This window comes from Cheilinus undulatus, linkage group 5, assembly GCF_018320785.1.
Source record: "Cheilinus undulatus linkage group 5, ASM1832078v1, whole genome shotgun sequence".
In the NCBI taxonomy this organism is placed as follows: Eukaryota; Metazoa; Chordata; class Actinopteri; order Labriformes; family Labridae; genus Cheilinus; species Cheilinus undulatus.
In genome coordinates this window covers 3,577,677-3,594,107 of record NC_054869.1, presented here as the reverse complement: position 1 = coordinate 3,594,107, position 16,431 = coordinate 3,577,677, and the positions used below count along the sequence as shown (strand labels likewise).

Below are 16,431 nucleotides of genomic sequence, written 5' to 3'. Positions count from 1 at the left end.
TTGGAGGTGGCAAAAACGGGCAAAAAAGTGCTGGGAAGAGTTTAAAATGGCAAAAATAAGTGTTAAATGGCAAATATGTGATTAAATTTGTTGGAAAAGATGTTGAAAACTGGTTTAAAATTTGGCAAATTTGGTGTAAAGTGGCAACAGTGGAATTTGAAAAGAAATCTTAGTTTTTTTTTTTTTTTTTAATTTAATCTGGAGACCCCCTTATACTGTCTCGCAAGGGGGTCCCGACCCCAAGCTTGAGAACCACTGCCTTAGAGGAGCTAAGATTTAACGTGTCTCATAATTCTGACATGCCAGTCCTGTTGAATGATTGGGCCCAACATTTGAGGATAAACTGTGATGATGCATTCACACCAAAATCTGCCTAAACTCATGTAGTCTGACTGAGTCTTAACATTTCTGGAATGTGTGGAATAATAAAAACATTATTATTTCTTACATTTTCATATCTAATTTCTTTTGCATATCCACTGTTGCATAAAGCAAAAGGGTTTCTTTTTTAAGTGATGGAATAATCAGTGGAGCTCGATTACTAAAATAATAGACAGCAGCAGTTGTAATAAAGAGTGACCTCCTCTTAACATCTGACCCGCTACATGGTCATTGGTTTTAAGGCTGTCTTCCTGTTGATGTTCAGGGTAATGATGATCTTTTAAAGTGACAGGGGATTGGTATTATGGATTGTTAGTAATTATGATGGTGAGCATTGTGCCTACATTTCTCTAGAGGTACTAGCATTAATAAAATCAGTCCCATAGCCATGGTATTAATATTCTCAATCAGACTTTCACATAAAGCAACACATTGGTGTATGGATGAAGTGCATTAATGCCATACCAGCTAAACCTTCACCTAAAATGTTGAGGAAAATAATCTTTAGAAGGGACCCCATGAGGGACGTTAAGGATCTGTATCTTAAAAGCCAGTCATCCATGTGCACAGCAGCTGCTGAAGGACTTTAGGAGAATCTGAACAAGGTAAAAGCAGGAGGAATGACTGTTCATGTGAAATACTGAATTCACTGATGGGAGCATGTCCAATTCCACAACAGTAGGTGGCGATATTCTCCCCTTCATGTGGTCTCTATGGCCCTTCATCAGTTTAACAACGCTAACAAGTTAGTAGGAGGCAATCTATAGATAAATTTACACATCTCCCTCTCTCTCCAAATATATACACATACATATAGACCCCCTAACACCGTAATTAAACTTTTACTAAGTTTGCTTTCATATGACTATTCTATCAGATGTTTTCCTCTACAGAAGAGATTAGGATCTTATTAATGTAGAAAAAAATGACAATCCAAATAATGCACTTAACAGAAAGAATCTCAAATACAATGTTGACCTAAAATGTTTGCACAACACTGGAGCTGGACTCAAAAGCATGTTGTAAGACATGCTAAAATTTAATGACCAAAAAAGGAGCACAGCACATTTGTAATATAAGATATTTATTCATAAACAATGAGCTGTTACCATGTGTTCTGTTCCTGATCTAAGGGTTAAACATGACATGATATGTAGCCCCCTCTCTTCCCACTTCCAATGAAGCCAGTGGTACGAGTCAAATCAGATTTTTAAAGCAGCAGTTTAATTGTTGTTGGACATGAGGAAAAAGGAGGCTATTCAGTCGTGGTGGTACACAACATCAAAATAGATCCATTTAGAGAAGATCTGAACAAACTAACAGTCACAAAAATGACCAGTATTGACCAAATCTCTTGAAAACCGCAATCTATGGGTACTAGCACAGAGAGCTAAATGCTGGCTTCATTGGAAGTGAGTAGAGGAGGAGAGAGCAGACAACAGCAGCTGAGATTTAAAGTCTGTAGTGTCCGACTAGATCCAATCATATAATGTCATTTTAAAAGAGCAGTGCATTTTTCAGTTAACACGAATACTGAATCATAACATACAATGATTAGTCTCAATACTACATTATTTACTGAATCATATCAGTCTATTTGGTCTGATTTAAAGCTGACACTTTAAGGCAAAGACCGAGCCACAAAAAAAAGATTAAAATCTAAGTTTTAAAACAGTTACAAACATAATGATAATAAAAGCACTACTGTGGAAAATTTTCAGTGTGAAAAGCAAATAGATTAGAAATCTAAATTTTTAAATTTCTAAATTATAAATCACCACAAAAAAAAAAAAAAAACGTTTGAATACATGAAGTGTTGCAAAGTATATGCCATAAAAACTAGAAAAGCACTCAGAGAGCTCTGACCTCCGCCATTAGCCCTATCTCTCAATAGTACAGAATTCTTTAAAAAATCTTCCTTATGCCATTTCTGACATTTCCTGAAAATTTCATCAAAATCTGTCCATAACTTTTTGAGTTATGTTGCTAACAAACTAACAACCATGCTGATCACATAACCTCCTAGGCAAATAATAAATCCTATAACAACAAAAAAATAAACTCATCACTCTACAGCCCATCTCAATAGATACTCTCAAACTGACTGTAGGTCAGCAGTTCATGAGCTCCATCTACAGGACTAGTGACTGTTAGTGAGTTTTTCTGTATGAAACAACACATCATAGTGTTATGTAGTAATGTGGTTATATACAAATCTGACACCATGAAATAAACATTTGGAACACTTCAAAACATATCACTTGGAATTTTGGAATATATGTCAATTGTAATATTGGGACATGGAGAGCGCTTCTAAAATTAGAATATATATGAATTGGAATACTGGATTAGATATCACTTGGAATATTGGAAAATAAAGAACCTGGAAAATTGGATTGAATATCACTTGGAATACTAGACTATATATTGCGTGGTAAATTGGACTATGTATTTCACTTGGAATACTGGACTAAATAGCCTTTAAGTTCATTCAATTAAACTCCACATGCAAAGCCCTGATATACTACTTCTACATGCTGCTGGAGGAGTTTACCCAGCTGAAGCTAGTTTTTACTTGGTGTCTGTTATTCAGCATTGCTAAGGATGTTTCAATATGTTCTAGTAGGTTTCCAGTTTTTGGTTATTTCCTGTCAGTGTTAAAGGCAGATGCAGCAGCTCAGACAGCAGCTATGAACTCTGCAAAGAATGGCAAAATTTTCTGCAGAAGCTGAGATGTTCCTAGACAGATTAGATGTATCATAAACAGCTTTTAACAGTTTTTATGACTATAAATTTCAGGAACTGACAATATAACTGAACAAGAGAACAGCTCTGATCCAGAGCATTCTACAAGGGGACAATTAAATAGTCCTTATAAAGAAGGTTTTTTTTCGAAGGTACACAGTCAATCAGTAGGTTCAGAAATATGTACCAGAAGACAGTGTTAACTGAAAGATTTAGTGTTGCTTAAGAAATCATAAAAGATGACCAAACTCAAATAATTTAGGACAGGAAAAAAAACATGATAATGACATTGATCTCAGCTGTCTTTTGTGCCAGGAAACAGTCGGCTAATCTGAGCTCTGGTCATGTGAAATCTATGTACAACCTAAAACTGAGTTATGATTACACAGTGAAACACTGTGTTTGTTGTTTAAAGCTTTCTCCCACCTTTTCTGGACTTCTTGCAAATGTTCTCAGTTCCACATAGTTACTGGATGTTACAGTTATTCTTTGTATTTTTCTCAGTTAGTATGTGTTTAATTTCTTTCAGCTGTTGTTGTACTTTTCCTAACTCTTCCTGACTTTGTTCTTTTTCTTTCTCCAGTGCTTTGATTCTCTGTTGCATCTCTTCATATTTCCTTTTGCTGGCATTTTGTTCCTTTTCTATGATGTCCCTGACTTCTCTGTCAAATGCATCCCTTATATACTGAAATATCTCGGCCTTGTAGCAGCCGCCACCATTTGCACACAGCATTTCCTCGATCTTGGCCAGCAGCTCTCTGACTTGTGTGAGGTTATCTTTGTGAGTGTAGTGATTTAAGACCTGGTATCTCCCTCCACAGTTTTTTACCAGCTGTTTGAGACCACTGTCTACAATATAACCCTCAATTGGCTGACCCTCCAGAGCTTCTCCTCTCGTAAAGACAATGATGATGAAATCTTGAGCCTTTTTTTCCAAAAATGCTCTAAATCAGTTCCACTGAGTCTTTCTCTTTTTCTGTTATGTTGCCGATCTGCAGCACCAACAAGAAGACATGGGGTCCAGGAGCCAGCATACTGATGCATTGATAAAGCTCCTGTTGGATTTCTTCATCAGACAGGGTTGTGTCAAACAAGCCGGGGGTGTTGACCACTACAACTTGCCGTCCATCAATCTGTCCTTTTGCCTCCTCACATGTCGTGTTCGCAGGTTTTGGGGCGGCTTTGGGTGTGAAATGTCTCTCACCGATGATAGCGTTTCCTGTTGCACTCTTTCCACTGCCGGTCTTTCCAATCAGCACCATCCTGAGACACTCTGTACTCTGACTTTCACCTCCCTCCTGTCTCCGAAATTCATCCAGAAATTTATCTCTGAATTTTTTATTAGTGCTTGCCCACTTCAGTGCTTTCTCCAGTTCCTCTGTCTCAGATCTGTCCACTCTTTCCTTTTCCCCAAAATCCATCAGCTCTGGGATCTGCTGCTTGTCTTTGATTGTGACAACCATGTATCTTCTTTCACACATCTGAAGGATCTCCTGGGTGTCCTTGTTCTTCTTCAAAAAGCTGGCAATATCTGTAGTTATTTGGTCTGCTGTCACAGTGAACAGAACCATGGTTAAAGCATTGGTTAGAGAGCTGCACATCTTCTGGATGGTCTTCAGCTCCCTCTTGTCTTCATCAGTGAGGTGATCTATAGGGAGGACCAGCATGAAGACATGGACACCCTCTGGATTACATTGAGATAATAATTCCTTCTTCACTGCCTCTTCGGATTTTCCAGACAAAGCTGGCAGGTCAACCAGGGAAATCCATCTGGCCTCTGATGAACTAGATCTGGAATAAAGCTTTGTCTGCTCCAAAAAGGCCTGAGCAGCTGAAGTCTTCATTGATCCTCTCCTTCCACACAGAACCAGGTTCAAAGCTTGTTTGTTGGGGTCAGATGCAGACCTCAGTGATGAAACAAGCATGTTAGATACTGGAAAAAGCAAAAAACAAACCTAAATTAGAAGAACTCATCATGCATTATTCTTTACTGAGGTCAGTCAAATTAAATTTTACAGCCATCCATAACTGGCAAACTTATATAAAGAATCATTACAGAAATAAATGTGAATCAGTGACTAAGGCTTTGCTGAAACTTTGAACAGATTAACATCTGAGACCCTCTCACATCTAAAAAGAAACTGTCGGCAAGTCGCTGAGTTTTTAAGGCAGCCTTACACCCAGTGACTTTTCCTCAAATTTCAAAGTCACAGACAAAATTCCAAAGTCGGAGTAAAATCCTGGGAGTCTTGCTAAAGTTGCAGCTTGCTCCCACTGTCTCAGTTGTTTGGTATAAGGTGGTCATGAGACTCGATTTTAGCTGTTTTAAGGCGGTCTTTCTTCAGTCTTGGCGTTAACGGTAATATCAAATGTGTTTCATATTGTTGTAAGTCTTGGGTCTGGTCATTTGCAAATTGTGTTTCTCAGTGATGCAACCATCGTCCATGGCCAATGGGAGCTAAAGTTGTGCGTATTAGTCATGCACATTAAATCACTTCATGCTTCAACATGAACGTGAGCATAGATCATTGTAGAGCTGCTGAATGTCCGCTGTGAACTCAAGAGAAGAAAAACTGCTCTGCTCAGAGCTGCAGTCAGATCTCTGCTCCTGTGTGTTTGTGCGCCTTGTCTGTCAGTTCATTCCAGGCTGACATGACGGGTACGGTAAACCGCCACTGGGATTTTCAAAGTAAAAGCCTGATCAGTTTGTAAGACAACTCATGTTTTCATTTGGTACCTTTATTCTGAAGTGTTTCAGGGATAGTTCTTCAGTTGTTGCAGTAACATACAAAGTTGCTTTGGTGTAAACTTTCCTTTTGTTTCTACCCAGTGTAAATGACATCTAATGCTGGCCTTACACCAGAGGCCTCTAAAAAGACTGACATCTGAGACCTTCTCACATCTAAACACAATTTGTCAGCAAGTCTTTGAGTTTTTAGTCTCAGACTAAGATTTTGAAAAGACTGTTGGTTACTATCTACAAGATTGAAAGATGATCCTTTTTGAGATTATTTCCCATCATGCATCTGGCAAAAGGTCACAACAACAATTTTTGAGCAGCGAACAAGATGTGGAAAGAGATGGAGATTGCATTAGAGTTAATATCTCTTAAAATCTGATGTTTTTAAATCCTTTTCATCAAATAGGAACAAAAGGAAAGTTAAACACCAAAGCAAAAACTGAGGAACTATCCTGGAAACACTTCAGAATAAAAGTACCGTACAAAAACGTGAGTTGTCTCACCGTGGAAACAAACTGATCAGCTTTTACTTTGAAAATCCCAGTGGCGGTTTACCATACCTGTCATGTCAGCCTGGAATGAACTGATAGCCAAGGCACACAAACACACAGTTGCAGAGATCTGACTGCAGCTCTGAGCAGAACAGGGTTTCAATCTCTTGAGTTCAGAGCGGACAGTCAGAGGCTTCATATTGATCTATGCTCACATTCATTTTTTTAAAGAATGGATTGAATTAATGTGTATCAAGCACATGTGATATAATCATAACGCCAAGACTGAAGAAAGACTTAAAGGTACAGTGTGTAATATTTAGCCAAGTAGCATTTAGCAAAACAAGCTTGGTTAAAATGAAACATAACATTTATAAGTAGATTGATCTAAATTAGTGTTAACATCTGATAACACATTTTTTAAATTTATGTTTTAAATTAACTCAGAATAAGCCTTTTATTCATACATAGGGAGGGTCCCTTCTAAGGAAGCTGCCATCTTGGATTTTTGCATTTTGCCTGTTTCTATGGCACCATAGAAGGAACCAAATAACAGTTAAGCATGTATTGATTTTTAAACTTCACTGGTTCCCACAGATATCACCAGAGAAATGATCATCACACTCCAGAACTGACTGTTAGATGTTGATAGTCCCAATTTTACACACTGCACCTTTAAAATGGCTAAAATCAAGTCTTACACCTAATGACTGAGACAATGGGAGCAAGCTGCAACTTTAGCAAGACTCTGGAGGAAAAGTCGTTAGGGGTTAGGCTGCCTAACAGGTCTTTGTCATTCCTGATTTGATAATGAAATCTGCTTCTTTCACACATCCTTGACATGTGATCAGATCAAAAGCAAAACTGACTTTTGGTAACACATTTACAGAAATGAATATTATATTTATCTATCATATGATCAGTGTATGGACAAAAGTATTTGGCCAGACCTGTTCATTGTTGATGTAAGGTGTTTCAATCAGCTTGCTTATATCGTTTTATATTTATATTTTATTTATTTTAAATAGTCTTAACATATCAGAAAAACTCTCTTCTAGACATTTTACTCACTGTTAGGCGGTAATCTCTTGCTGTTACGGAACTTCCCCAGGAGGCGAGGGTTTTCATCTGTAAGAGAAATGAATTTTGGTTCTTATTTCATTCTTCCATGCAATCAAATTTATCATCTTCTATCAATGGCAATATCGTTTTGTTTTTCTGCTCAGTCTGGAGTATTGGACTGACATAATTTAACATTTTTTTTGGTTTTACAATTAAAAGGCAGTAAAATTAAACATTGATTAGCTTTTCAGTTACTTTTTTTCTCTGTAACTGACCCGTTATTTTATTTTCATGTTATTTAGATTTATTTATTTATCACTAAGAAGAACTTTAAAACATTGTCTTTGTTGTTTCATTGAATCATTTCTTCATATTTTTGAAAAAACAGTTTTATAGCAGTGCACCAATAAAAAACAGAACTGCTAACAACTGAATGGTTTTACTGACTGAGATAAACAGGACAGATAAAGATGGCTCTCAAAACTACAGTCTCAATCTATTTCATCAACTCTTGATATTTTTGTCATATAGAGATGAGGCTTTTTCATTCTTTTACAAAACTGATGTGACTTAGACAGACAGACAGACAGACAGACAGACAGATAGATAGATAGATAGATAGATAGATAGATAGATAGATAGATAGATAGATAGATAGATAGATAGATATGACAATAAAAAACAATGAGATCTAAAGACAGAGAAAACAACAAAAATAATGAAAAAAGGCTCTGTGGTTCATGATCCACCATTGCATAGTAAGTTCATCATAATGATGTGAAATGATGAAATGCTGCTGCTAAAAACCTGTGCAGTCTTCATGAGGAGAACACAGTGTTTATTTATTTCGTGTATGCCCAGAGACTCGCTCATAGTCCCGGCATCTGGGACTTTGTAACTTTGATTCAGTCGTCATGTCTCCTTCTTGTCTCACCATCTGTCAGTCACACATCCATCAGCTGTTGGCTGTGCTACCATCAGTCAGAAGCTTAACATGAGTAGCACGACAGGCCGTTGTATACGGCAGCGGTAGAATTAGCAGACCAAACTCTGTCTGAGCGCCATAGAGTCCACTGTTAGCTCCAAAAAAGCGAAGCTCTAGCTCCAGTTAAACGTGCTCTGTTTGTTGTCTGAAGCAGAGACACACTCGCTCACCAACGCACACACATTATCACACACTCATCTGTGTGTCATGTCCAACACTTTAAGAGCTCACATAAGAAAAAAGACTACAAAATGATAAAATAATCTATTTCTTTAATTTACAGCAAACGTGTTACTGACTTAAAGATTTATTTTGAGTGTTTTATATATGGATGCACTTAAGGAGGATGAGAAATAGTTTGATTTTACTGATGCAGCTCTTTATATCTCAGTCTGTTGTAAACAGTGTTTAAAGTACTTTCAAAATAATCTAAATGCTTTTATTATGTATGATTAAATACAATATTAAATATAATTAAAGCTGCAAGCAGCGATGACAGGCCCCTCACAACCCGTTGCACGTTGGGATGTGTCATGATCGCGGGTGTGTGGCAATCATTGAGTGCCAGCAAAAAGGCGCGCTGCTTCAATGGGGTATGTGGGTTTTGCAACACTCACAGTTTCACAGAAACTTTAAAATTTGGAATGCAACTGCAAAAAATGAAAAAATCGCTGGATTGTCAGCTTCACAGCTCCTCCTTATGCTCTGCTTGGCTCAGTTGCTCTCTCTCTCTCTTTCTCTTTTGCATGCTTGCAGCCTCCCTCCTTCTCCCTCTTGTTCACGCTCACTCCACAGGAGAAAAATGACTGAGTGGCTGAGAGCATTAACTTGCTTACTTTGCTGCCATCTGGTGGTTCACTGAAGGTTTTGACCTTTATTTTGAAAAGCCTGTAGCTGTACAAAGATGGGTTGGATTGACATGATGACAAGATTCAAACACAAGATGCAGAATTGTCTCTGCATACATGGAACTCTTGATCACAGTCTAAAAGATCCTGAGAACAGATATGTTATAACAAAACTAATTGTTTTACATTCAGACTGTTCTTCTCTCTAAATCATTAATTTTTAAGATATTTTTTCCATTCTTTTAGTTACCCCCACCTTTTCTTTTTATGACTTTTAATGTTTTGGCATGATGACAGATGTGTAAAATAAACAGATATAGATGCATAAAATACAGAGGTACAGATATGCACACGTTTGTTTCTTTTTTTTATTCAGTGCTTTTATATCAATTTTATTGGCAATTTACCTTATCTTCATGGATAAATAAACAGAAGTAAACTTTGTAATGTGTTGTTTGCTGTTTGGACCCTGTCTGTTATTGTGTTGCAATACTGCGTATCATCAAAAGATGGCAGAATAGCCTTAATTTTGGTTCCATTAAGAGAGGACTGAGTTTTGAACATTTCAACATGAAAAATGACAAAACAGACTTGCTTTTGTTTTACAATTTGGGTCCAAGAGTCTTCTTATAAGGTCCTGAGATGACAGATAATGCTGAAGCATTTTCAAACACCTAGGTAATATGAACTGCGGGGGCTGATTTTTTGAAATTTTGTAGGGGGCCCCAATGAGCCAATATTCCATGCCCACCCAAAACACAAAGGGCAGTCATCTGAGCTTGCCACTGTGAATTTTTGTGCCGGGTTTCACGTTTCCACAAGTTTTCTAAGCCCAGGATAATTCTACTTCCTTTTCATGGCAAAGAAAAATTCACCATGGTCACACCCCTTTGAGTAATGAAAAAATTCCAATGAATGTTTGAACTATGACATGTCTTCTTACAATATCCTCAACATGAAGTTGTTTGGATGAATTCCCCAAGAGGAATTTTGAAAATTGTGATGTCTGCAATAAGCAGACCCCCCCCCCCCAAAAAAAAATCTAAATGGTGGACTTCCTGTTTGTTTTATCGAGTAGGTCCAAGAGGCTTTTTTTAAAATAGATTTTAGAATGTTTATAAGCTCAAGAATTTTCTAAATATTTGATTAAACCTGCTGCATGGGCTGAATTTTTCAAATATTGTAGGGAGCGCCACTGAGCCAAAAAGCCACGCCCACCAACAATCATCCTATCAATCATCTCATTTTGCTACTGAGTAATTTTATGCCAAGTTTCATGGCTTTACAAGTTTTCTAAGCTATGGATAATTCTACTTCCTGTTACATGGCGAATCAAAAATTGTCATGGCCACACCATTTTAGGTACGGACCCTTGACCTTCAAATTTGAGTAATACCAACCTTGAGGGATGTGTCTGGGCTAATTTCAGCAGGATTTGGCTAATCTCGTAATAAATGGAAATTTTTTAGTGAGCACAAGCCATTTTTATCACATGATGTAGATTTCATTTCAAGGGGCCAAGCCTTTTGACTAATGAGAAATTCCCAAATAACTTTTGATCTAAGACATCTCTTCTTGCTCTCCACCAAAGATGAAGTAGTTTGGATGAACGCCCTTGGACGAGTTCGTTCAAATAGGACTCCTAAAATATGCCTTGATTTACCAAAAAAATTCAAAATGGCCGACTTCCTGTTTGACTTACGATATGGGTCCAAGAGGTTGTGTTTTTTTGCGTCCTGACATGACTCATCTGCCCACACATGTTCGAAATCCTCAGTCAAACCTGCTGGGGGGGCAAAATTTTTAAAATGTTCTAGGGGGCGCCATTGAGCCAATAGGCCACGCCCACCTACAAAATGAATATCTACCATCTCAGTATGTTGATGAGATGTTTTTTGGCAAGTTTCATTGCTCTACATGTCTTATGACCATTTGAAAATTCTACTTCCTGTTCCATGGTGAACAAAAAATCGCCATGGCCACACCCTTTAATGTAGAGGTTTAAACATTATAGATGTGTAAGGCCAACTCCTTGGGAACTGCCTGACTGGTTTTCAGAATGATTAGTCCACCCATGTAGGTACTGCAATGTGAAATTCAGCAGTAGTGACTTTCTGTTGCCAGAGGGTGGCGCTGCACAATTTTTCAAAATTTCAAGTATGGATGTGTTCTGGCCTGGGCTACTATCAAAACAGTGTAGTCTGTTAAATTCATTTAGTCTATTAAATTCATTTATTCTCACCTGAAGAGCCTGCACACAGTTGGCCCTCCATCATTGAGGCCATCGTCTCTCCTGTCCTTCACTGTCAGCAACACCTGTGGATCATCAATAATCAGGTTTTACCAATCAATCCAAGCTCACTGAGGCCGCCATGAGCTTTATTTCTAAGTATTCATCAGATATATATTTAGTAGTGTCGACTCACCAGGTGAGATCGTCTTTTCTGCCCAGTGCATCAGAGAACTGCCAGACTGTTCTGGAGCCAAAGTCACCTGGGACGACCTGTGTTGTAAATGGGTGGAAGACATCATAGCAGTGACATCTGTACAGCTGAGTTAATGTTAAGATGCCCTGAGACACCACACTCAAAGCTGTGTTCATTTTTAATATATCTAATACTTCTGGGTCATGTCTCCAGTTAAAAACTTTTCTAAGCAAAAAGGCACAGACTCCAGGTATTAGGTGGTTTGAGGACTCATTGTGTTTTGAGTCCTCTAGATAGAACTGTGCCAGCTTTGTGCTTGAACACTCTTCATTTTAAGACAAAAACATCCATAGGAACTAAACAGGAGTGCAGGTTCATTTAATGTTTAAACAATAGAAGTGGTCACAATGTTAAAAATGACAGCTGTGTCAGGGGGGAAAACATGAAAGACTGCACACCAAAATGCTTTGGACCAGACCTTGTTGTAGCAGGAAATACTACTTTACAAGAAGAGTCAGGAGTCAGAACGAGTTGAATGCAGCCTTGACGCCATGTTTATTGCAGGACAGTGGTACAAGAGTGAGACCCCCAACCTCTCTGAACACAGGCTTTTTATATCTCCAGCCTAAGTGTAGCTACACACTCCTAAATGTACACACACACACACACACACACACCCACACACACCCCCACACACACACATTTCCTGATATCTATAAAACAATTACTGGAACTGAACAATGGTCCAGTAAACATTTCCTCCTTAGGAACTTTCCTGGGCTGAGCCAAAGCTGGGCCAAAGTCTGGGGACAGCCAGTGTAATATGTTTAGGTGCAAAACACAATATACTTATATAGAAAATATAATACCTGCTCATAATCCCCCCTTTGAGGGTTATTACCCTCACCTAACTTATTTTTATGTAATACACAGTTAATATTGTTTTATAGTCTTCTTATGTCATAAGCTAAATCAGAGAATATGTGTAAACACTTAAATCAATATATCATTTAGGTATAAGTGCTTCTTTCAGTGGTTTTCACGGTACAGTGTAAAATAATATCTTCTCCTAAAGCAATTTGACATGGCCTGACTTCCTCCTGACAATGTAAAAGTGGCATTTAAACAAGTATAACTGGTAACTATCAACTTATACATGCAACAGGAGCATGTATAAGTTGTGCTATTGATATCTGGCTAAATGCAAATATCCCCAGTGTGTAACTAACCCTTTCTCAGCTTATATACTATAACTACGTGACAATTTTAACATAAGTTGTTGTGACCTAGAATGGTCTGATGAACCATGAGATAATAAGCGTGGCGCATCACCAATATCAATCCATTAAGTAATTCATGAATACCTGTAACAAGAGTCCTGCATAAAGTATAAGTCTTATGCAACATAACTAGTGCTAATGATGAGTAATATAAAATACTTCCAATACCCTTTCATAGAGAAACCAACTTGTAATATCAGGAAACAAACTTGCAATACTGTACGATATCATTGAGATACACATTCATACGCTCTTACACATCATGACATCCTATATCACATTTAAATATTTTTGGTTTACAAAATCTTCAGTAAAAATGTCATTCCACGAGACTGAAACCCCTATTCGGCTGCTTTCTTTACATGGTAAGCATCTTCCAGATACACGTCATAAAACAGACTCAATGATAACAATACATTTATGAAACAATGTTCTTCTCCCCTTCTTTTTCCTTTTATTACAAAGTATTCAAACAGCCACTGACATGTCCACAAAGTCCCCTCTGATTGTGTGAACCACACACACATCAACAACGATTATCTTCCGCAAGTCCTCTTCAGCAGCACCTGAGAAACACTCCTTGCTATAGTTAATTGGCCTGTGTACCCAGTCTTCTACCTTGTCTCTTCCATGTGACTCAGGTCAGGGAACATGTCTGCAACTCCACCGTTCCCCTGATCAATCGGGAACTGAGCCATCTCACCTGGCGTCCTCATGTTCTCCTTTTGAGCCATGGTGAGATCTGCCATGAGTCCCCTCTCCTTGTCTGTCTCCTTCCAGCACAGCCTCAGTAGAATGGGTACGATGCAACAAGCCAAACAGGAAACCAGAATTAGAACTATACAGCTGCTTTGGCCAACATGGACCATTTCAATAAAATTTTGACCAACCAATCCAATGACAGGTCCCCACCCCTACCAGCATTCTCAGCACACGTCACACATATCCACTCACTCCCATTCACTCACTGATGACACATGTTGCTATGGAGAATCTGCCATCAGTATAAGCTAATTCCATTCGTACGCTTCCATACCCATTTACACGCCACTGACTCAGTAGTGTGAGCACATTAGGGTTAAATGTCTTGCTCAAGGACATTACGACATGTGACTCCAGGACCTAGGGATCCGATCCACAACCCTCTGATTGTGACTTGATCGACCCCAACTACCCAGGCACAATCTCCCCACAGGCCCTATAGACCATGTTAGTGGCACTCATGCATCCTTGTTTCCAGACATAAACATAGTCAGGGCCTTCCACATTGCAGTGTATTTCGAGTCAGGGCAGTATGCATTCATTCTGGGCCTTGAACTCCTCACATGCTCCTGTTGCAAGGCCTGGGACATTGAATTTCTCCAAACAGCTTGACAGATTGACACACCCATCAGCAAAGTCCCACTGAGTATACCAGGGCCACATCCTCTTAGTGCTCCTTTTTAAATGTGTCTTATCGTGTTCCTGAGCAATCTGTCCAGCTGCATCATTCTATGTGACTGAGAATACTGGCATGGGTCCTAACACTGTCTGGTTAGGAGTTAGTTTTGGTGAATTTTGTGTTGCATCATACTCACCTAGCATCAAGTCTTTGGTTCCTCCTTCTAGTGACTGTGTTGCTTTCTGGTTCACATTCAGATGTTATTCTCCCCTGCACTGTTCTTTGCTCCTCTGGCCTCCTGTGGTCTGCCTCTAACCACACCAAAAGCACAGTTACTCTCAGGCCCAAAGTCAGAATCATATTCATATTCTCTTTTCACGGTGTATACTGTCTGTATACTGTCCTCAGTCTCTCTGAGTCCTTCCAAGCCTTGGCTTACACTTCTCCTGAATCGCACCAGGTGTTGCTTGTACTCCTCCTCAGCTCTGGTTTAGGATCAGGTTCTCTGCTTTTCTCCTGCAGGAAAACAGGTCTATGTATGGCACTAGGCTGCTGTAAATACTCTTTTAGTTCAGCTTGCAATGAGTCAAGCAAAGGGCCTCTGTAAGGTCCTTTCCCCCACATTGCTCTTAAGACTCTTTTATATTCTCCTTATACCTTCCCTCTTCCACAGTAGTCTGCACTGTGGACTACAGAAATATTTATACTTCACCATTATGTAGAAGCCTGCGAATGGCTTATATACAACACTATACTAGACATTTACTATATGTTAGTCATCACAAAAACATAATTAATTTAGATTAAACATCTATAACACAGGTTAAAATATTTAAGAACAAATAAGTGAAATTCTATAAAAATAATATTTTCTCATCTATGTTTTTCATCATCAAAGTGCTTCTAATTCTTTTGTATACTGCCAATGACAATCATCAATCATCTGTTCATATGTGTTTCATAAACAACCCCCCAATACCTGATAGGGATTTCACAAATCCACACTTTATACAGTGTCATATCCAGCATTTGCTCCTTTTGGCTAATTAAATATGAAATTGTGATTCTTAGGGAAAATAATTTCTAATCACAGACAGGAAAATCTGTATTCTATATAAAATTTTGTATAAAAATTAACAAATCAGAAAAATATGAATGTCAAAAATGGTCAGCAACTGTTTGAGAAACGGTCATGCATGCACACTTTGTGCATCATATTTGCAAACAGTAGCTTATCTTATAAATCGTTCTTCTAGTTGCAGCATGTTATCGTAGTGACTGTGAACTGTACTTGCCCAGACAATATTAAGACATGAAAAAAACAGAATAATTCAACCTATTTGAATTCCATATTTTCCTTAACATTTCAAGAGATTTAACAATCCTTTTTGCAGACAATGCTTAAGAAGTTGAGAAAGAAGTTCTCCTTAAGCCATATTCGTCATTATAAAGTATATTATTTTATCGCAGTGTTTCAATAATCTTATATACACCAGCTTTCAAGAATCCTCTATAAAAACAAGGCTAAAAATAATTTTATTTGTAATATGAAAGCCATCCAGAGTCATCTGACTTGAATAAAGCAATGACTTAGGCAACTTTAAGGTCTTATGGTATAGTGCTTGTCTGCCACAACAAAGTAAAAATCAATATTAAAGGTTTTGTTGTGTGACTCATTTTAAGGTTTTTTCATAAAACCATTAAACCATGTGAAGATCATAAGGACCACGGGAAACACCCAGGTTATAAGGACAGGAAGTTTTAGAAAAAAATAAAGAAAAATGAAATAAAGGTACAAATATTTTTCTCAAAATTTTCATCAGAAAATTTTGAAATGATTTGGAAAATCTTCAAATTTTTTTTTAACTTAAGTCTTCTAAGGTTTCTGAAAAACATTCAGTTTTTCTGTCAAAATTCTCCAAGCATTTTAAACAAACATCTCTGAATGTTTTTGTTAAAAGATTCAAAAGTGTTTTAAATATTAAGGGAACATTTGAAAAGATGTTTGAGAAAAATGTTTTTCACATGAGCTCCAAACATTTTCAGAGAAAGTTTTTAAACTTTTAACAAAAGCCTAAAATATTTGTGACAT

The 16,431-nt window shown here is 37.9% G+C and overlaps 1 protein-coding gene across 1 annotated transcript; it reads right to left on the bottom strand.

Annotated features, from left to right (window-relative positions):
* Window positions 1-1,484: 1,484 nt before the first annotated feature.
* LOC121509248 (GTPase IMAP family member 8-like) lies at window positions 1,485-16,213 on the bottom strand. The gene is given in 7 exon segments (XM_041786472.1): window positions 1,485-4,057; window positions 4,059-5,059; window positions 7,429-7,485; window positions 11,495-11,568; window positions 11,679-11,755; window positions 13,662-14,650; window positions 14,779-16,213. Coding segments are annotated over 4 exon segments (1,566 nt in total). The 5' UTR covers window positions 11,538-11,568; window positions 11,679-11,755; window positions 13,662-14,650; window positions 14,779-16,213; the 3' UTR covers window positions 1,485-3,592.
* Window positions 16,214-16,431: the final 218 nt, after the last annotated feature.